This window comes from Myxocyprinus asiaticus, chromosome 33 (assembly GCF_019703515.2).
Source record: "Myxocyprinus asiaticus isolate MX2 ecotype Aquarium Trade chromosome 33, UBuf_Myxa_2, whole genome shotgun sequence".
Taxonomy (NCBI): Eukaryota; Metazoa; Chordata; class Actinopteri; order Cypriniformes; family Catostomidae; genus Myxocyprinus; species Myxocyprinus asiaticus.
The window spans coordinates 42724194-42745280 of NC_059376.1; the positions used below are offsets into that span (position 1 = coordinate 42724194).

A 21087-nucleotide genomic window follows, 5' to 3' on the forward strand; every position below is an offset into this window, starting at 1 on the left:
GCCGAAGATGTCTCAGTGGTGTAGCCACCCATAGATGATAAAAACAACAACAACAACAACAAACTAAAATAAGAAATGTTGCAATGAGTAGTGCAGAGTATTTCCCCCCTTGATATAAAAAATTAAATTAAATTAAGCAGTGAGAAAACTTGATGTTCTTGACTCAAAAACTCTATTTGTAATATACTGTATACAAAACTTCTTATGTACAGTATATGACTTTTTCTTAAATAAATGCATGCTGTACATAAGCTCATTCACACGTATTCAAAGAGCAAGGAAATTATTTTAATACCTTTCATTTATGATATGACCAGGACTCCCTGGAAGAAGAGATCATGCATCTCAATGGGACCTTCCTGGTTAAATAAAGGATAAATAAAATAAATAAAAAATATTTTTATGAAAAGTTATTATTGTTTTATTTGGAGAAAGTGATATAAATGTTTTAAAAATTATAAAACCTAATTAGGCACACATTACATTTCTACCAACAACAACAACAACAAAAAAAAAAGATTTAAAATTTGTATCACCTCAGACAACCTTATTTGTCAATAACAAATAAGGCATTTTAATATTTATAAATGTGCATTATGGTCCATCATAGCTGTACTGTAGTTTTCACAGTGCTCTGTCAGTAAAGACACGTCCTTTGCCAAATCTTTTCCCTTCTGCGTATGTTTTGACCCTTATTCTTTGTGTCTCGCTCTGAAAGCGTCGTGGCACCATCGCACCATCACTGAACGTCACGTTTGCTTTCGGTGAGTGCGAATGATCCCCCAGTCGCCCTCCTGACAATAAAAGCCCCTCTCATGGCATGAATTACAGCGTCTAGACGCAGACCTGGCTCTCCTCCAGACCCTAGAGCTCCTGTTCCGCTCATTAGAACATATGATGCTGAATGTCCATCCAGATGCGTTTCGAAGGGCTTGTGTTTCATGAGTTCATAAGATCAGCAGAAACCCTTTTTATATAATTTCTGAAAGAGGATGTTAAATATGAAAGCATTCACACTGTCATTAAACCTCATGTGTTATTAATATAGTTGCTATAAACATGTAAACCGTTGAGCTGTTTTCATTCATGGCTATGTAGGTGTAGTTTTTGTTGTAATTTTTGTTATCTGTAAATGTGTTAAATAATGCATTTTGCCTGAGAGTATTTTAGTCAAAATGAACATGTCATTGATTATGTCACATCAATTCGGGGAAATATTAAAAACAAAGAAACATTCAGTTATGCCTTTGGTTCAAGCTGTTTGATCTATCTGTAGTGTGTCTATCACAGGGTATGTGTCTCACAAGACCATCAGATCCAATCTGTTAGGTATTCTGCATTTGAAATAGAGGCAGGAGTTTTCAGGTCTTTCAGTGAAAATGACCGTCCTTCAGTTTGGGGTGAGCCGACCGTGTCTTTGGCTCAGATTTGGGACTGTTCCTCGCTCCTGTAGAGTTTGGCTTAACTTCAGACATTTTTTGCAGTTTTTCTTTCTGGTTTGGGTGGAATTAAATGTGAGAAACCTCCAGTAATTTCTGGATGTGGATGAAGACAAAAAATAAATACAAATAATAAAAATGGTAAATATATATATATATATATATATATATATATATATGCAAAAATGCAAAAATGCAAAAAAAAAAAAAAAAAAAAATGCAAAAAAAAATGCAAAAAAATGCAAAAAAAAAAAAAAAATATATATATATATATATATATATATATATATATATATATATATATATATATATATATTTATAATACAAATATATAAATAAAAAAATATATAAATAATACAAATATATAAATACAAAAATATATAAATACAAATAAATAATATAAATACAAATAAATAATATGTAAATAAATAAGAATAAATGATATGTAAATAAATAAAAATAAATAATATGTAAATAAATAAGAATAAGTAAATAAATAATAAATGGATGGATGGATCTAGTATATTGTTTGTAATAAAAAAACAAGCAAAAAAATTCCAGCAGTTCATAGTGACCACCACGTCTGTCAATCTCACTGTAAAAGTACCAAAGAAGTAGTCCGTTTGTGATATTTTTATCACATGTAACTTTTATGACTGTCATGCTACGTTTCTTCTGTAGTCGTACGACAGCATAGTGTGGGAAAGTCGAGAAGATTCTTCAAAATTCTCTTTTGTGTTTCACACATAAAAATAACAGCATACTGGTTTGGAATGACATGAGGGTGAGTATAAAATAAAAATTTACATTTTAGGTAAACTATTACTTTAGCTTGCTCTGCAAGATTTTCTTTTGTATTTATTTTTTTATAACGATTTAGTTTTTCACTCATAGTGTATTTAGGTGTAGTTTTTAGTGTAGTTTTTTTTGTTATGTGTAAATGTGTTAATGCATTTTGCCTGAGAGCATTTGAGTCAAAATGAACATGTCATTGATTATGTCATATCATTAATTATAAATAATCAATTGTAAAATTAAATAAACAAAAGTAAAAAAAAATGCAATAAAAAAAAAATGCAAATAAATAAATAATATGTTAATAAATAGAAATTCAGTTAAAAATTTGAAAACAGAAAATGTGCACCATACATTGTTGCATCATGAATAACTGGTTGAACTTGCTCTTAGTGGAATACTTCACATTACCATCGGTAATAAATAAGACAATTCAGTTGTCACAGCAATTAAATAGAGAGGTGATAAATTGGATTGAATGAATAAATGGCCTGTATCAGCCTTAGTTTGTGTGTTGTGTTAGGAGTTGTTTTAGTGTTTGTTTAGAGTTATGGCACTGCTCCTGATGCTGCAGTGAATGCACTGACGCCATGAAGATTTTTACCATGAGTTTGTGTCATGAAAGCTGTCCTGCTGTCCCGGTGAGTAGAGTTGCTCACCTGCCTCGCGGATTGCCCATGGTGATAATCATTAGAGACTGTCAGACGCAGCACTAATTCCCCAGGCACCGCAGGTCAGAGGGGCTCACACGCCCCGGGCAAACTCAGACTGGGTGACGGATGTGACCATGGACCGCTGACCGCACTGCATACTGAGTGTGAATATATTTTGCTACTTCAGTGTTTCTGGATTTTAATTCTGATTTTGTGTTGTGGTATGAGATTGGTAGATCACTTGTGCATAAGTGAATGCAGGTTTCAGACATTATGCATAAAATAAAGAAATAATAATTCACTCAAAATGAAAATTCTGTCATAAATTACTCGCCACCCTCAAAGCTGTATTATTTGTTTCCTCCATGTAACGCACAAGAATATACAAGATGCTGTTGGTGATTTATCCAATCAAGCTCAAAAATGACAGAAAAGTTCCATAAAAGTGTCATAGAAATTGTCCATATGAAAGATTGGGAAGATAACCAGTGAATAATGACTTAAATCGGTCTGTTCCCCATACAAAGCTAACATATGGCTTCTGAAGACATGCAATATACCACACAAGATGTATGGATAATTTTTTGATACTTTTATGGTGTTTATTTTTGTTCTTTTTGGGGCTTGCCAAGATAATCACCATCCACTTCCGTTATTTGAAAAAAGCAGGAAAATTATCCCATTTTATGTTTCATAGAAGAAATAAAATAATGCAAGGTCAGAACAACATGAAGGCGAGTAGCCAAAATGATGACAACATTTATAGTTTTGGGTCAACTTTTCCTTTAAATGCTATACATTTTTACAAAATGTTATATATACACTACCGGTCAAAAGTTTTGAAACACTTGACTGAAATGTTTCTCATGATCTTAAAAATCTTTTGATCTGAAGGCGTATGCTTAAATGTTTGAAATTAGTTTTGTAGACAAAAATATAATTGTGCCACCATATTAAATCTAAAATTTAATAAAATAAAAAATGTTTTTGAAATTGATGACTTGGACCAAATAAAGAAAAGCAGCCAATAAGTGCCCAACATAGATGGGAACTCCTTCAATACTGTTTAAAAAGCATCCCAGGGTGATACCTCAAGAAGTTGGTTGAGAAAATGTCAAGAGTACATGTCTGCAAATTCTAGGCAAAGGGTGACTACTGTGAAGATGCTAAAATATAACACGGAAGTGTATATGTATATATATTTCATGTCCTTACTTGTATGATAGTTTTAGCAGAAGTGAAGGCAGGTTTCAGACATTTTGCATTTATTAAAGGAATAATGATTTACCTTAAATTAAAAATGTCTCATCATTTACTCAACCCCTGTTGTTTCATAGCTGTATCATTTTATTTTTTTAAATGAAACACAAAAGGAGACGTTTGGCAGAATGTCCAAGCTGCTCTTTTCAAATTTGACAAAAAAAAAAAAAAAAAATGATGGGGATTTATTCTTCCAAGCTCAAAAAAGACAAAAATAGTACCATGAAAGTATCCTAAAAGTTGTCCATATTGTGGATGGGAAGATTATCAGTGAATAACGACTTAAATTCAGATCACCTCCTCAAACAAAGCATGGAAGGCTTGGAATATGTAGTGTGTGAGTCATATGGACTACTTGTACGACACCTGTATCATGTTTTTTGTCCTTTATGGAGCCTGACTGCAGAAATCGCCATCTACTTCTGTTTGTAAAAGACCAGCGCAGATATTCTGCCTGACACGTGTTTCATAGAAACACTTAAATTCACAGGATCGAAACAACATAAAGTTGAATAAACCATGACAACATTTACATTTTCAGGTGAGCTATTCCTTTTTACACAGCAAATATTTACAAAATTATGAGATTGAGGCTCATTTCATTGTTTGGAAAAGGACCATCAATGTAAACCAGACAGCTATTCTACACCCCTCTTATATATTTCATGAATCCATTATATGTTTAATATCTCGTAGCGTGTGTGTGCATTTAATCAGTGTTGGATTAGAGTGTGTGCATTTAGTGTAAGCTGAGCTGTGTGTGTTTCAAATTAGAAGCGCCGCGCTTTCACTGCAGCCATTGAATCAACGGAACAGGAAATTGAAAACACACAGAAAGCGAATTTCCACATCCGCACTAACCACATCACAAGCATCTGCAGCTTAAGTCTCACCACGCGTTAGAGCCCGTGAACAGTATCATCGGCCACTGACAGTTTTGACTCGCTGATATCAGCTCACGTTCAAATAAACGCTCTTCTCAGAGACTGCACTGGAGAAGGTGCAAAATCACCTCCGTAATCCGCCGTAATTGAAAACGTAACTAGTGCAGAAATACACGTGAGGTGGGTTTCACCGATGCGTGACTTTCACATTAATGCAAACGCTGGAGGCTCTAAAGAAGCGCTGCGACCGCATGCCCGTGCGCTGATAATGGCATCCATATCCGCTGTGTCCAGTGGGTGTTGGAAAAACACGGGATTCAGTATCCCACTGCTTTGGCCAATGCCACTGGATACTCTGTCAGCGAGATGTGCCATATTCAATAAGCGTAATCCCTGGGCTGACGTGCTAAACCGATGTGAATTCATTGCTTTTACATGTCATATGTAGTTTTCAGAGATCCCACAGTCATGGAAAACCTGGAAATAAAAGTTGAGTACCTTGAGAAAATCTATTGAAATAGTTTGAGATCCCTCACAATAGTTTACATTCTCCCAGAAAACATTTTGCGATCTCTTACAATAGTCTGTTCCTTCGCAGTAAGTTTTGCATTATCTCGCAATAGTTTGAGTTCCCTTGAGTTTGCATTCTGTTGCAAAAGTTTGCATTCTCACTAAACCTTTTAACATTCTCTCGAAGTAGTTTGCATTATCTCACAAAATGTTTTGCGATACCTTGCAGTTGTTTACGTTACCTCACAGTAAGTTTGCATTCTCACTGAAACTTTTCATGTTCTCTCACAGTATTTTGTGTTATCTCAAAATAATTGTTTTTTGCATTCCCTCGCAATAGCTATATCTATACCTTTTGAAAATGAACCATGATTTACCACAGTAGCCATAGCTGAACTACTGTGTTTGTTTTAAAACCATTCGGTCTGTGATAGTACATACTTCAGTATGCGTATAGTGTTTGTTTGCAGTAGTTTGAACTGATTTACACTGTAAACCTGGTTGGGTAAAGCAAGAGTTCTCAAATACTCTAAGACTTCATACTCTGATAGAAATGTAATTAATTGAGCTGCTTGTGCTCTGGCATACTGAGCCTTTGAAATGAATTGAGTTATTAAAAAGACATGACAATCAAACAACAGGCATTCCAATAACCCGGTCAAACAATGTGGAGATTAAATGTATTTTTCATTGGGCATGACACCGTTTTATTTCCCATTTTTTCCAAAGACATTGCATTGGTTTGATCGCAATGAAGAAGTCGTTTATTTGCAGAAGTTGAATATAAATCATTCCCAGTGCTGTAATATGAGTCGAGCACAATAATGTAAAGTACAATGAGAGTAAATTGATTTACCTTTTTTAAAAGAAGCGGATTGTTTTGCTCAGCTAAATTTGTTGTTGTGTATTTTAGTGATTCAAATGGATAACAGGAAGCCTATAGCTGCGAGTTAAGAATGCCCAAATCATATTATGATAAATTAGTTTTTAAATTATGAGAATAGGTCAGAGAGTGAAAGTGTTACTTAACCCTTGTGTTGTGTTTGTTTAGTGCTAACACATTTTGTGTTCTCGTTCAAAAATTACCGGCCCACTAAGAACGTTAATAAATCTCTCATACTGCATATATATATATATATATATATATATTGATAATATGATTAATTGAACTGAGCTTGAACTGGGCCAGTGGGGGGCACTCCCTGTGGAAAATAAATAAATACATAAAAATAATAAATACGTAATAAATTAATAATTGCTTGATTTGAACAAAATAGATGTCATTTTAAAGTGTAGAATCTGGACTCTATAATGCATATATCTGATTCTACCAATTCTTAAATAATGCTTTTTAATTTACTGACAAATAAGAACTGTTTCGTTCTCATCATTTGTAATTTTGTTATCACAACAATTATATTCAGATGAGATAGTCATGTGTTAGATATCCTTAAAAAGATCTCAATTAGTAGAATGCAATGAGTGAATTTGTTTCACTCAGAGGTCAAGCTGCAGTGAGTATTAGTGTATGAAATTCCCACTGACACACATAAATATAATATACAGAATCCAAGGATTTTTTGCGGAAAGTTTTAGCGCATCAAATTAAAGCTGATGGAAACGCAAATTATCGCTAAAATTTCACAAGTGTCGACATAATATTTTTCCTTTTAACTCTAGCGCATAAACTCTATGTCAATACTTCGAATGTCATGAAAAACTGGTTTGGGAACACTTTTTGTCGAGAAAATTGGCATTAATGCAAAAATGTAGATTGGGAAGTTAATCATGATGACAGTATACATCCTTGAAAGCCAGTTTATTGTACGTGATTATGGATTGATCTGTACGGCATAAAGATCCGATCTGCAAACATGACACTTCCAGGAGTGCCAACACAAATATCTCTCATGCACATGGACAAGTGCACGGAGAACAAATGAATGGCCACTGTTTGTGATTCATTTAATCACATCCGTTTATTTATTAAAATTGCTTTTTCACACCATTCAGAATAATGACGACAGTCACGGAATTAGCCCACAATACAAAAAACATATTTCTGTGCACAAAGAGGTTTCAAATTAAAAATAAATACACAATACTAGAAGAAAAGCTTCAGTGTGCTTTTTAGAAACACTAACAGCCCAATTATATTAAATTACTGTTTTTACTTTTGAAAAAATGCCGGCAAAATTCTCTGTATTAAATTAGGCTAAATAAATTACCAAATGAATAAAGTATTAAATAAAATAATTAATTACCAAATTAAAAAAGTACTGTTTTTAGACCTATATATGTCTTTTCTTTACACAAAATTAAATGAGCCGTATCCTGTTCTGTAGATGAATAAAGCTGGCTGAATGACATTCTCAGAATGTTCTAGACTTTTATCAAGACTATAAACTATCAGAACTGTTTGTCCAATGCAAGAAAACAAACTTTTGAACCTTTGAATACTTTTAAATCTAACCCTCTTTACCTCAGATCTCACTTGCTGAGCTTCTTCAGAAAATGTAAATTGCTTTATGATGCTAAAATTAATTTTAGATGACAATCAAGTTCAGTTGGTCATTAAAAGTTGCTGGACAAATATGCGGGACATAATGCAGTTGTGATGGCGTTGCTTTAGATTAGATGATTGTTCAATATAGCCTCATGAATATCAGGAATATATCATAAACAGTGATGTTACACTGCATCAGTGTTTCTTTAATATCTGTGCACACCGCATATACACATCGATGGATGCTCCTTATACTAAGACTGAAAGTTTCCCTCAGCTTGAACAGGACCATGACGATTCGCTTTCAGGTCAGAACCGGTGGCAACCTGCGATAGACGCAACATCAGGTGTGTGTGTGTGTGTGTGTGCACATGTCCGAGGACTTTGTGTGTGCAAACATACATCCACATGTGCTCATCTAAAGGATTGGGATGCTCCTGAACACTTAATATTTCTGTATTTTGTAGTGTAATCCATTCATTTCCAGTGGCCGGTCATTTTTGACCGGAAAACACCAAGTGTATCAAAGTGAAATAAAACCAATAAAATTTAAAGAAAATGTTTTTTTTTTTTTTTATGTTTTCAGATACCATATGAAAACAAGTCAATGACTTTTATTCCAGTTGGATTTAGTAAAAAAAATAAAAATAAAATCATCCGGTTCAAAATGACCGTTGCATGTTATTTTGTTTTACAATTTAAATAGAAAAAAGTAAATACACTTTTTCTCTTATTTAGAGAAAAATAAGGGTGCTTCTTCAGCTTTGGGCATGTTTTGCCACTACACATTAATCACGAGACACAGTTGCCAGTCCTTCTTTTCTGAGCTTATGGACATGACAGAAACACACAAGAACGAATGACGTAAGCCTGCGATTTTGTGCCTAATCTGACCTGACAGCTCAGAATAAAAAATTATTATTGTAAAATTACCGTTGTGAATTGGGATAAGCCAAGGACAGGGTACAGAACACTGAATTTTGATGTACTCACTCAATAATGGATTTTTGTTCATTGTAACTAAAGAAATCCTACGTTGTGCATCTTTAAATAATATCATATGCATTTGAAAATATGCTTTAGCATATATGTGACTACATTACAGCCACGGATAATTGCTTTAATAACAAAGCACTATTAGAGACGTACAGGACAGAGAGCAGACGGGACGATGACACTGACGGTTGCCATGACGATGAGGCTAAAGTTAATAATGATGATGACACTGAAATCCCAGCAGGGGCGGCTTCTATTAACAACGACTGAACAAACTGGATGAATTTGCACTAATGGTAGTTTGTCATAAACATCAGGAACTACAGGAAATATCATTTCTTATATCATCATCATCATCATCATTATAATACCCTTTAATAGAGTGTTCACGAGCAGAGATACTCCTCTCTAGCTGTGCATTTCATTTGCATGGCAGGGGTCTGCGCTCCGGCAATGTTTAGTGTGTTTAATCACGTCACGCGTGATTATTTCAGCACTGTCTTTTTTTTTCTTTTTCACTGTAGTTTCATTAGTTTTGCGAGCAGCAGTCGGGCTGTTTGTATTGAGTGATGACTGATATAAAAACACAGAAACACTCGTTCTTATTTTTTGGGATTGATTGTGACCTCAGATTGCCCTCATTTCTGCTGTGAGACAAATCAAGCGCTCTAAACAAAACGTCTCCTCTGACTTCTTTATGGACTAACACATCCTGTGTTTTCTGTTGTGTTACAGTGAACGACATGAGAGTGATTAAGTGATGACAGAATATTCCTTTCAGGTCTTCAACGTCACGTTATTAACTAAGTAGCTTAATTTAAAGTAGATTTGCCTGTGATTTTAGTAAAGATAAAAAAACGAGACACAAAGGTTGTGAAGTGGTTTTGAAGTCGAAGCCTTGGTGGATTTGGATGCATCATTAATAATGAAATTACATTAACTTTATCACCCAGAGGGGCGGGTGGCATCTGGGGATTCAATATCACATGAGAAACATTTTATTCAGTTTCATTGCTTTTATTCTGTGTGGGATCAATCTGCCTTTGGTGGAAATGTCCTAGACTATTTGAATTATGCTTTTTACCTATGCAAATTTTTAAAGTGACTTTGTAAATCAGTGCATCTTATATAATTGGCAAAACTATGTAAAAACTTCTGTATTCTGCATTATACTGTACATATATATGGATTATGTTTATACAAACACTTTTATTCTGCACTGTTAACTTTTTTATTATTTATATATTTTTTGACTCTCCAAAAAACCCCAACAATGTAATCAGAGTATGTTGAAGGTCAGTCGCTGACTGCTGTGCTGGAGAGATGTGCTGAATACTGAGTTTGTTAATTAGCACTGTGGTGTTAATTGATAAATATTCCCTGCGGTGTAATTAAGAAGGTGTGTGTGTGTTTGCATGCAAGTGACACTTAGACAGACTGAAGAGAGACACAATGCACTAATGAGACACACAGACTGATCTTTACACTCACAGGGCATTTAACTTCAACTTCTGTAATCACACACACACACACACACACACACACACATTTACTAAGCTATCTAAATAAGTACATGCCATAGTTTTATTGTTTTTATGTTTTTAATTACTATCAACCAACTTAAACCTTCACTTAGCCTTTAAATGAAACCTTTTTGCATTATTTACTTTATTTCTGAATAATTTCTCCAAAATGAGGAAGGCTGAATATGTCCCCAAAAGGAGGTTTTGTCAGATTTTGCTCACCTCTGGGACAAATGTGGCCATGCATCCACCTGTTTGGACATGTACACACTGCAAAATTTGTGTATGTATGTATGTATGTGTGTGTGTGTATATATATATATATATATATAGACAGACAGGTAGATAGATAAATATAAAAATAAAAAATATGTAATATAAATATGTAATTACATATTAATAAATAGATAATTACATGTTTATATATATTTTAAATTACATATTTATTATTTTTATATTTTTATTTAGATGTAGCATCAGAACTTTAGGGCTTTCAAAGTTGCTTAATTGATATTTATTTAATATGTTTAATTGTGTTAAATTTCTCAAGCCCATTTAGTGTGTTATCACCATTTATTGGCATTTTCGGGCTTTATGAAGGTGAGTCTTAAGGTTTAAAATTTATTTTATACTGAATATCATAAACTAAAACTAAAACTCATTTGCAGTCATTTTATTTCATTTATTTTATTTTATTTAGCATCAGTATTTTAACGCTGTCAAAGTTGTTCATTTATATCAATTAAATATATTTAAATGTGTTACATTTCTCAAGCCCATTTAGTGTGTTATAGCATTTATTGCCATTTTCAGGCTTTATAAATGTGAGTCGTGAAGGTTTATTATTTTATTTTATTTTATTTTATTTTATTTAGCTTTGGAGTCCTGAAAATGTATTTAGTTTAGTTTCAGTTTTTTTTTTTACAATTTATGTGTTTTTCATTTCCGTTAATGAAAATGTTTTTGTTTAGTTTTCATTTTAGTTTTTGTTAATAACGACGCTGTGTAACACACAGCATATGGGCTTGTTTTACTCTTAAACGAGTATCTGATTTGCTGACCCTTAAACGTTCTTGCTGTATTGTCCCTGATAACTTGAGCAGGTCATTATAAGTTTCCATAAGATTCTTTCTCAGTCTTATAAATGGCACTGGTTGTTCAGCATGTAAACACCTGCATCTCTCCTCACGTCCCATGTGTAGAAGGACGGTGCGCAATTAGCCTGATTGATGACTCTCGCGCTGACCCGCACACACACAGCACAATCCATCTCATTGATAAAGCACGCTGAATAAAACGCGCTGGTCTCGTGCGTTGACCTGCCTGCACACACATCCCCGTCTTATTTATTTTCACTTCCCACAATGCCTTTCTTCACGGTGGGTGGTAGTCTGTTAGGATGTACAGACAGAAAAGTGAAAGATTTGAGCAGAAAACGGATGATCAGCAGTTCTGACACTCTCATAGTCTCACATTTGCGGGGGAAAAATGCCTGTTGGAATTGCCTTCTTGTTACGAGCCAAAATAGAGTAATGAGAATGAATTGCTCTTGTCGTCTAATTCTAAACGCTGTCTCTGTGGTTCCATATGTAATCTATTTCTTGCCCAAACAGGAAGGAACGTCCTCAGAGGTGCTGTTAACCACAGCCACAAACCCGTGACTCCAGCGAGTGTGTTTTTGTTAACGGATTATCTGATCCATGCCTAGGTCAATGTTGCAGTAGTTTCGTCATTGGCAGGAGGACTCTGAGGAGCGCTGTGGCCACATGTGCAATATTCAAATGAACACCGTCATTGTGTCAGTAATGGCAGATCTTTGATGGATCACCTCCTTACCGCTGTAGAAGATCTGGAAGAGTCGAGCATGCTGGTCTTCTCCCCTAAATTAGGTGCAATAGAAGATTAAATGGATATTCCAGGTTCAATACAAGTTCAGCTCAATCGACAGCATTTGTTGCATAATGTTGATTCCACAAAAATAAATTTCGACTCGTCCCTCCTTTACTTTAAAAAAGCACAAATCTGTGTTCCAGTGAGACACTTACAGTGGAAGTCAATGGGGTCAATCTGTAAACATTAAAATACTCACTGTTTCAAAAGTATAGACACAAGACGTAAACAATATGTGTGTTAACATGATTTAACCGGCAAAGAGTCTTGCTTAATAATATGGATTTAAATAGCTACATTACTGACCACAGCTAGACCTACTGCTGTTTTATTACTATCATAATGTTCAAGTGAAGAGGCCGACATGAACTCTTCTAACGTCTTATTTCCCTCACCAGCCCGTGACCTCTCAGTGTTTCTGAGTAGAGCGCACATATGTTAATGTGACTGTGTGGTTGTACAGTCAAGTGTTTGAAGAGAGTCTAGATGGATTAGTGTCCTGGCAAAGGTCACTGAGATACCAGATACACCAGGAGAAGCTTCTAGGAGCTCTTATTCGACACATTCCCCTGATATCTCCCACTAGAGATGTCGCAGTCGAGATCGCAGGCTTCAGAAACGCTCACAGAGAGAGAAAGAGCCAAGACGTGAGTGAGACTCCAGCTCTGTGGTCTTAAGATGGATGAGGGAGTCGTGTAATTCCTCACCCAGAGCTCTCAATCTTACTTGAATTCCCCCGGATGACCTTTGAGATAGCAGGTAGCAGAAAGCCGCGCGCTGGAGTGATATACGCGCTGAAAGTAGTTTTGCGTAATAAAAAAAAAAGAGTCTGTTTTTCACATCATTCCAAACACGCAGCCGCTGGTAGGACAGAAATGGCATGTTGCGTGCCGTGTCTGTCTTTAAGCTGCTTTAAAATAAACCTGGCTGTCCCCTGGAAGTTGGACTGACTAACTATTTTAACAGAGCTAATGTTAATGTAACGGGAGGGGGGTTAACCTTTGACCCTGAAAGGGTGACTGAGAGGGCTGCCCGCTGAGATGACATTTTCTTTTATTCGATTTGTTCGTCCATTAGTTTCATCAGTTGAGTTTGATCCGCACAGATTTGATTTACAGGTCATTTGAGGCTTCTGTACTGTTGGAAGAATTTGATTAGGGGTGATCTCGCTTTTGCGAGAGGTCAAAGTGAGGACACGAGCTGATCTTATTATTGTTGAAGTAGATTAAAATATTTTAAATAATTAAAAATATCTCCTCACAAATGGATGAAACACTAAACAAGTAATTATTTTACAAATCACTTACCGGTATACAAAATTAAAATTAAAATGTTAAAATCGGATTGAGGTCAGGGCTTTGTGATGGACACTCCAATATCTTGACTTTGTTGTACTTAAGCCATTTTGCCACAACTTTGGAGGTATGCTTGGGGTCACTGTCCATTTGGAAGACCCATTTGCGATCGAGCTTTAACTTCCTGGCTGATGTCTTGAGATTTTGCTTCAATATATCCACATAATTTTCCTTCCTCATGATGCCATCTATTTTGTGAAGTGCACCAGTCCCTCCTGCAGCAAAGCACCCCCACAACATGATGCTGCCACCCCCATGCTTCACGGTTGGGATGGCGTTCTTCGGCTTGCAAGCCTCACCCTTTTCCTCCAAACATAACGATGGTCATTATGGCCAAACAGTTCAATTTTTGTTTCATTAGACCAGAGGACATTTCTCCAGAAAGTAAGATCTTTGTCCCCATGTGCACTTGCAAACTGTAGTCTGGCTTTTTTATGGCAGTTTTGGAGCAGTGGCTTCTTCCTTGCTGACCAGCCTTTCAGGTTATGTCGATATAGGACTCGTTTTACTGTGGATATAGATACTTGTTTACCAGTTTCCTCCAGCATCTTCACAAGGTCCTTTGTTGTTGTTCTGGGATTGATTGGCACTTTTTGCACCAAACTACGTTCATCTCTAGGAGACAGAATGCGTCTCCTTCCCGAGCGGTATGATGGCCGCGTGTCCCCATGGTGTTTATACTTGTGTACTATTGTTTGTACAGAGGAATGTGGTACCTTCAGGCGTTTGGAAATTGCTCCCAAGGATGAACCAGACTTGTGGAGGTCCACAATTTTTTTCTGAGGTCTTGGCTGATTTCTTTTGATTTTCCCATGATGTCAAGCAAAGAGGCACTGAGTTTGAAGGTAGACCTTAAAATTCATCCATAGGTACACTAATGTACTGTGTAATTCAGTACACCTCCTATCAGAAGCTAATTGGCTAATTGTCGGCTTGACATAATTTTCTGGAATTTTCCAAGTTGCTTATAGGCACAGTTAACTTCTGACCCTTTGATGAGTCAAAATATGTTTTTTTGTGGTAATCAGTATTATGCCACAAATGCTGTCGATTGAGCTCAACTTGTATTGACCCTAGAATATTTAAGACTGAATGCATTGCATTTTTAAATGAAATAAATAGGCTGTATTAAGAGGCAAGTTTTGGTAAAAAAAAAAATAAAAATAAAAAATAGAATTAACTTTACAAACATGATTATAATAATGAACCTGACAGGTTCATTGCATTGTATGTTTTTAAAGGTATTTAAAAACTTTTTTTTAGACAGATAGTTGTTTATAATTTTAAGGTTGTCTTGCGTTTGAGATTTTTGACTTCCTGCATAGTGCTTTAAAGTAGAAAATGCTTTGTAGAATTCATATGGATCACATAAGTGTCGTGTTCATGCAACCTACATGTTAAAACAGACTTCAGTCATGCCACACACATGCATGTTTCAGTTTGGAAGCAGATTTAGCTCTTATAACTCTATGACATTCAGGGGTGTCATGAATGTTTTTTTTTTTTATAAATAAATGTAACAGTGTTGAATGCTTATTTATTTTTTTTATAAACTAAAGTAAAATTAATATTAAAAAACTATGATTCATTAGGGGGCCTGTGTATCTCAGCGAGTATTGACGCTGACTATCACCCCTGGAGTCGTGAGTTTGAATCCAGGGCGTGCTGAGTGACTCCAGCCAGGTCTCCTAAGCAACCAAATTGTCCCGGTTGCTAGGGAGGGTAGAGTCACATGGGGTAACCTCCCCGTGGTCGTGATTAGTGGTTTTCGCTCTCAATGGGGCGTGTGGTGAGTTGTGCGTGGATCGTGGAGAGTAGCATGAGCCTCCACATGCTGTGAGTCTCCACGGTGTCATGCACAACGAGTCACGTGATAAGATGCACGGATTGACGGTCTCAGAAGTGGAGGCAACTGCAACTTATCCTCCGCCACCCGGATTGAGGTGAGTAACCGCGCCACCACGAGGACCTACTACGTATTGGGAATTGAGCATTCCAAATTGGGGATAAAAAAAAAAAACAATGATTTATTAATACTCACAAAAGTAAAGTAGTAAAGTACTGTAACGAGAATAGTTGTAATGGACTCTATGGATGAAACGTAGCCTACATATTTCCAGTCAATTCTCAGGGAACTAACAATCTTCTGGTATCGTGTCCAGCTAATACGAAAGTGTCAACAGTTGTAGCAAACTACTATTCTTTCTAAAATAAAGCAAATTATCACAACATATGTGATTTTATTTAGTAAATGTATAAAAGTTATCTCCATAATGAGCTCCAAAAGTGTAAATACATATGATCTAAAGCTTGCAGAAGCAAGCCGAGCACTGCTATACCATTGTGTAAGACTTCCTCTGTGTGCAGAGTATTTACATCCAGCGATTGTACAGTGATTTACAAGTGAGAAATACAGCAACACATGCGATTGAAGAGCACAAACAATCACCAGAAGATGATGTTATAGGGACAGTTGCTCCATTACTCAGCTGAGGTTTTTAGTGCCATCCGCAGGGCGAACGAAACATCACTGAGAACACTACACACAGTACTGATTTTTTTTATTTATATTTTTGTGTGTAAAATTGTTATATTTTCCCCCTAGTCAAAAGCATGAGATTATACATGAGTAATGCATTACTGAGACAAGAAAAAAAAAAAAACTATAGTTGAGGATTAATTCGTTTTTATTCATATGGTCTGTAATATCACACCACAATATTCATAAATAAAAGGAATGATACAATAACACAATTGTTAACACTTTGTTAACATGAACTAACAATGAACAACACTTCTACAGCATTTATTAATCTTAGTTCAACATACTAATAGATTTTAAAAATCAATGACAAATCTCTCAGAAACGGGACATGATTTTTATTAACGTAAATTTTACTGAAAGTGAAAACTGTGTTATACTGCATAAATACAATATAATAAACTAATATTGACCACTATTAGACAAATTGTATGGTTAAAGTAAGAGTCACTATGTTAAGAAATATATGATCATTCACTCCAGCATTTGCTGTGGAGTATCATCAATTGTCATTTTATATTAACTTATAATATCACAGAAATGCATCAAAATAATTACGTGTAATACAGTTGGAAACAGGGACTTTGCTGAGTTAGTGTTGGTCTACGGCTTGTGACTATTCACCGTCATTGCGATCGAAATATCGTAAAATACATCAATCCGCGCATCTTATCACATGGCTTGTTGAGCGCGTTGCCACGGAGACATAGCGTGTGTGGAGGCTTCACGCTGTTCTCCGCAGCATCCACGCACAACTCACCACACGCCCCACCGAGAGCGAGAACCACATTATAGCGACCATGAGGTGGTTACCCCATGTGACTCTACCCTGCCTAGCAACCGGGACAATTTGGTTGCTTAGGAGACCTGGCTGGAGTCACAAAATACATGTTGTTAAACCCTTCTTCTTTTTGCTGGATGGAGCAACAGCTCCATGTCTCAATGTGCGATGGATATTATCCAATGTCATCAGCAGAAACTTCTGTAAATAAAGCGTTTGAAAGGTAATTTCCCCCCGAGTCATCTCGACAGCATTTATTAGCGTAGGAAGAAATAGTTTTCGGCGCTGCGCTGGAAGTAAGTGTGCCCACTGAGGCAAAACGCGGAAGTGACCGTGCATAGAGTCCATTGGTTTCTTTCCACCTCTGGTTATTTCATGGTTTGAATGAATGAATGAATGAATGTTACAATGCATGTTACATGTTTTAATGATTTGACCATTATTGTAATATGTGGAAAATAGGAATAATAAAGAATGAGTAGGTGTGTCCAAACTTTGCAAATATCAGTTTATTTAAAACGTGTCCAAACGTGGCTCATCCAATCAGAGTACAGAGCTGAAACTGTCCGTTTTACAGGACAACCTTTATATAAACATAGAAGTTTCTGCTTGTGTTCCTGTTGAAAAACTGTCCTTGTTCTTTTCTTGGTTGTGGAGGGAAAATCTGTGAATGAAGGTCGATCTGACGATCAAATTAAAGTGCAAACGTAACGAGCAAATGTTAATGTTCAGATTTAATTTCATCTACTGTTGATTTCTCTTGTTGTGTTGACATGCACTTCTGTCAGTCCTTCCAACTCCATTAGCACAGCCAATCAACACCCTCCTTTTTCGTGTGTGTGTGTGTGTGTGTGTGTGTGTGTGTGTGTGTGTGTCTTTGTGCGTTTCGCTGCAGTCTCTCATTTACAGTGCGAATATAAACAAGCCTCAGACACAAAAAGGTTGTTTGATGTCTGTTTGCCTTTTTATTTGAAATCACGCAGCAGTGCAAAAAGATGGATGTGTGTGTGTGTGTGTGTGTGTGTGTGTGTGTGTCAGAAATTTACAACTAGCCCCAACTTTCACACATACTTTCCATAATGATGATTGTTGTCTTTGTGCAAGGAGATTTTCAGAGATGAAAATATTGATGACTAGAAAGAGACATTAAAGAGACTAAATCACTATTGATCATATAAAAAGCCTGTAGCGTTCAGCAACATGTTTGAATCCAAATGAATGTTGAGCAGGTTGCTGTATGAAAGTGTTTGTCGTGTGAAAGTGGACAGCGTTTCTGGACTTCAGAAGAACTAGAGGACCAGCTAAGATTTAAGCGCCTGTGATCTTTTTTTGGGATTTTCTCCTCTTTTCTCCCCAATTTGGAATGGCCAATTCCCAATGCGCTCTAAGTCCTCGTGGTGGCGTAGTGACTCGCCTCAATCCAGGTGGTGGAGGATGAGTCTCAGTTGCCTCCGTGTCTGAGACCGTCAATCCGTGCATCTTATCACGTGACTCGTTGTGCATGACACCGCGGAGACTCACAGCATGTGGAGGCTCATGCTACTCTCCGCGATCCACGCACAACTCACCACACGCCCCACTGAGAGCGAGAACCACTAATCGTGACCACGAGGAGGTTATCCCATGTGACTCTACCCTCCCTAGCAACCAGGTCAATTTGGTTGCTTAGGAGACCTGACTGGAGTCACTCAGCACGCCCTGGATTCGAACTTGCAACTCCAGGGGTGATAATCAGCGTCAATACTCGCTGAGCTACCCAGGCCCCCCAAAAGAAGTGTTTGACATTAACTATTTGTCTTTTTGCCTCCCATCCTATTTCTGGACAATATGAAGGAAATGATTTGTCTCTTACAGTTCTTTAAGGCTTCATTATGTGGTCACGTGTTTACATATTTTTCTGCTGTTCTGTGTGCAGGTGACGGATAAATCTGTGCAGGCGTTTGCAGAAAACTGTCCCGGGCTGCAGTTTGTGGGCTTCATGGGCTGTTCGGTGACGTCACAGGGTGTCATTCACCTCACCAGGGTAAGAAATACTCGCAACCATGCTTTTACATACAAAACCTAGTGAGCTGCCTGAAGAGCAACACTGCTGAAGACGTTTAGACTTGCTTTAAGAAATTGTATTGTTTATTTTTGTCTTGCATCACTTGATTTTTTTCACTTGTTTAACAGTTACAGTGCAGAAAGACAAAATACTCTAGACATGTAGCCCAATTCAAAATACATTATCTGAAAACAAACCTTTAGGTCGTACGCAGTGTAGCTCCTCAAGTAAATATACTTCATTTAAAATTATTTTTAGATGTGGACAAATTAAGAATGCATTTGGAAATAATTTTTGTAACTTTATAAAAAAACAAAAACAAGCTTTCTCTTCTTAGTAGAGATGAGTTTTGCTAATTACCTTTTGTAATTAGCTTAATTGTGCTTATTTAGGTGACCTTGTTTTTATTAATTGAACTTTAATAAAGGATGCATTACAGGTAAAAGGAAAGTGATGACAGGTGGATTCCTTTTTTCATGCTAACATTCAAGTTTCGCTTGGTTCAGACCAAATGCATTCTTGCACTAAAAAAGCTAGACTCAGTGCAACGAATAAAACAGAATGCAGGTGTCTTGAGACGCATTTTTAGAGGCACCGTTATTAAGTTAACTCCTAACTTTTGAAACAGACTTCGCATCACGAGCAAACTTATGCTGCCTTAAAATACTCCCTCCGTAGGCAAATCACTTGCTTTTGGAACAGAGCTGTTGTGAATGATATGATTCACTTGAGTTTAAAGCAGCACACATTTAGTTTTCTGAAATATTCTCTCCAACTTCGGAAGGAGAAGTTATTTTTGTTTTGCCTACACTTTTAAATCTCATTAATGTGTAATGAGGTGAATCATAAAATGTTGAAGATCCAACACACCTCGCTGTGTGCACATTAGCATACTAATGAAAGAGAGAGTTATCTTTAACACACCGGCGCAGCAAACAGGAAGTTGTAATTGCCTGTATGGAAATTATAAGGTAATGATATTCTTTATTTTGTGTTTTTGGTGTACACTGTAACTTTGCCCCTCTTTTTCTTACTTGGATTCTTGGATCACTGGCTTCTTTTACAAACACAATTTCAGTTGGAACATGAGAAAACACTGAATGTGATAAAATTTTATCTGACATGCTTCTTTCAAATGGTTTGATCAGTCAGGCGAACACAACCTCACAGTTCTTAGTAAGATTTTTCTGTTTTTTTGATTTATTTTTGATTTATTTTAAAATGTTTTGCAGTGCACACTGTCTTGCAATTGGCTGATTTACTGTTGCTCTGGGAATCAGTTCTAAAAGAACAATTTCTTCATGAAAATCACGAAACTTAAAAAGAGTCATATCAAAAGGGTTGCTTTGTTTTTTGTTTTGTTGTATTTTTATTCGTGTTTTTTTTTTATATTTGGTTTTGTTGGTTTGTGTTTTTTGTTTTGTTTTTTATATTATTTCATTTTGTTGCTTTGCATTTTTTGTTTTGTTTGTTTTTTTATATTATTTGGTTTTGTTGCTTTGCATTTTTTTGTTTTGTTTGTGTTTTATATTTTTTTGTTTTGTTGCTTTGCGTTTTTTGTTTTGTTTGTTTTTTATATTTTTTTGTTTTGTTTTTTTGCATTTTTTTGTTTTTTTATATTTTTTGGTTTTGTTGCTTTGCGTTTTTTGTTATGTTTGTTTTTATATTTTTTGTTTTGTTGCTTTGCGTTTTTTGTTTTGTTTGTTTTTTATATTTTTTGGTTTTGTTGCTTTTGCATTTTTTGTTTTGTTTGTTTTTATATATTTTGGATTTGTTGCTTTGCGTTTCTTGTTTTGTTTGTTTTTTATATTTTTTGGTTTTGTTGCTTTGCGTTTTTTGTTTTGTTTGTTTTTATATATTTTGGATTTGTTGCTTTGCGTTTTTTGTTTTGTTTGTTTTTTATATTTTT

General features: G+C 35.9%; 1 protein-coding gene across 3 annotated transcripts in view; it reads left to right on the forward strand.

Annotated features, from left to right (window-relative positions):
- The window catches only part of fbxl17 (F-box and leucine-rich repeat protein 17), a 370606-nt gene that overhangs the window by 100607 nt on the left and 248912 nt on the right, over window positions 1-21087 (forward strand). For all 3 annotated transcript variants that reach the window (XM_051668506.1, XM_051668505.1, XM_051668507.1), the window contains exon 6: window positions 19050-19157. In XM_051668506.1, the coding sequence (XP_051524466.1) occupies window positions 19050-19157 (108 nt within the window). The remainder of the gene's footprint in view (window positions 1-19049; window positions 19158-21087) is intronic.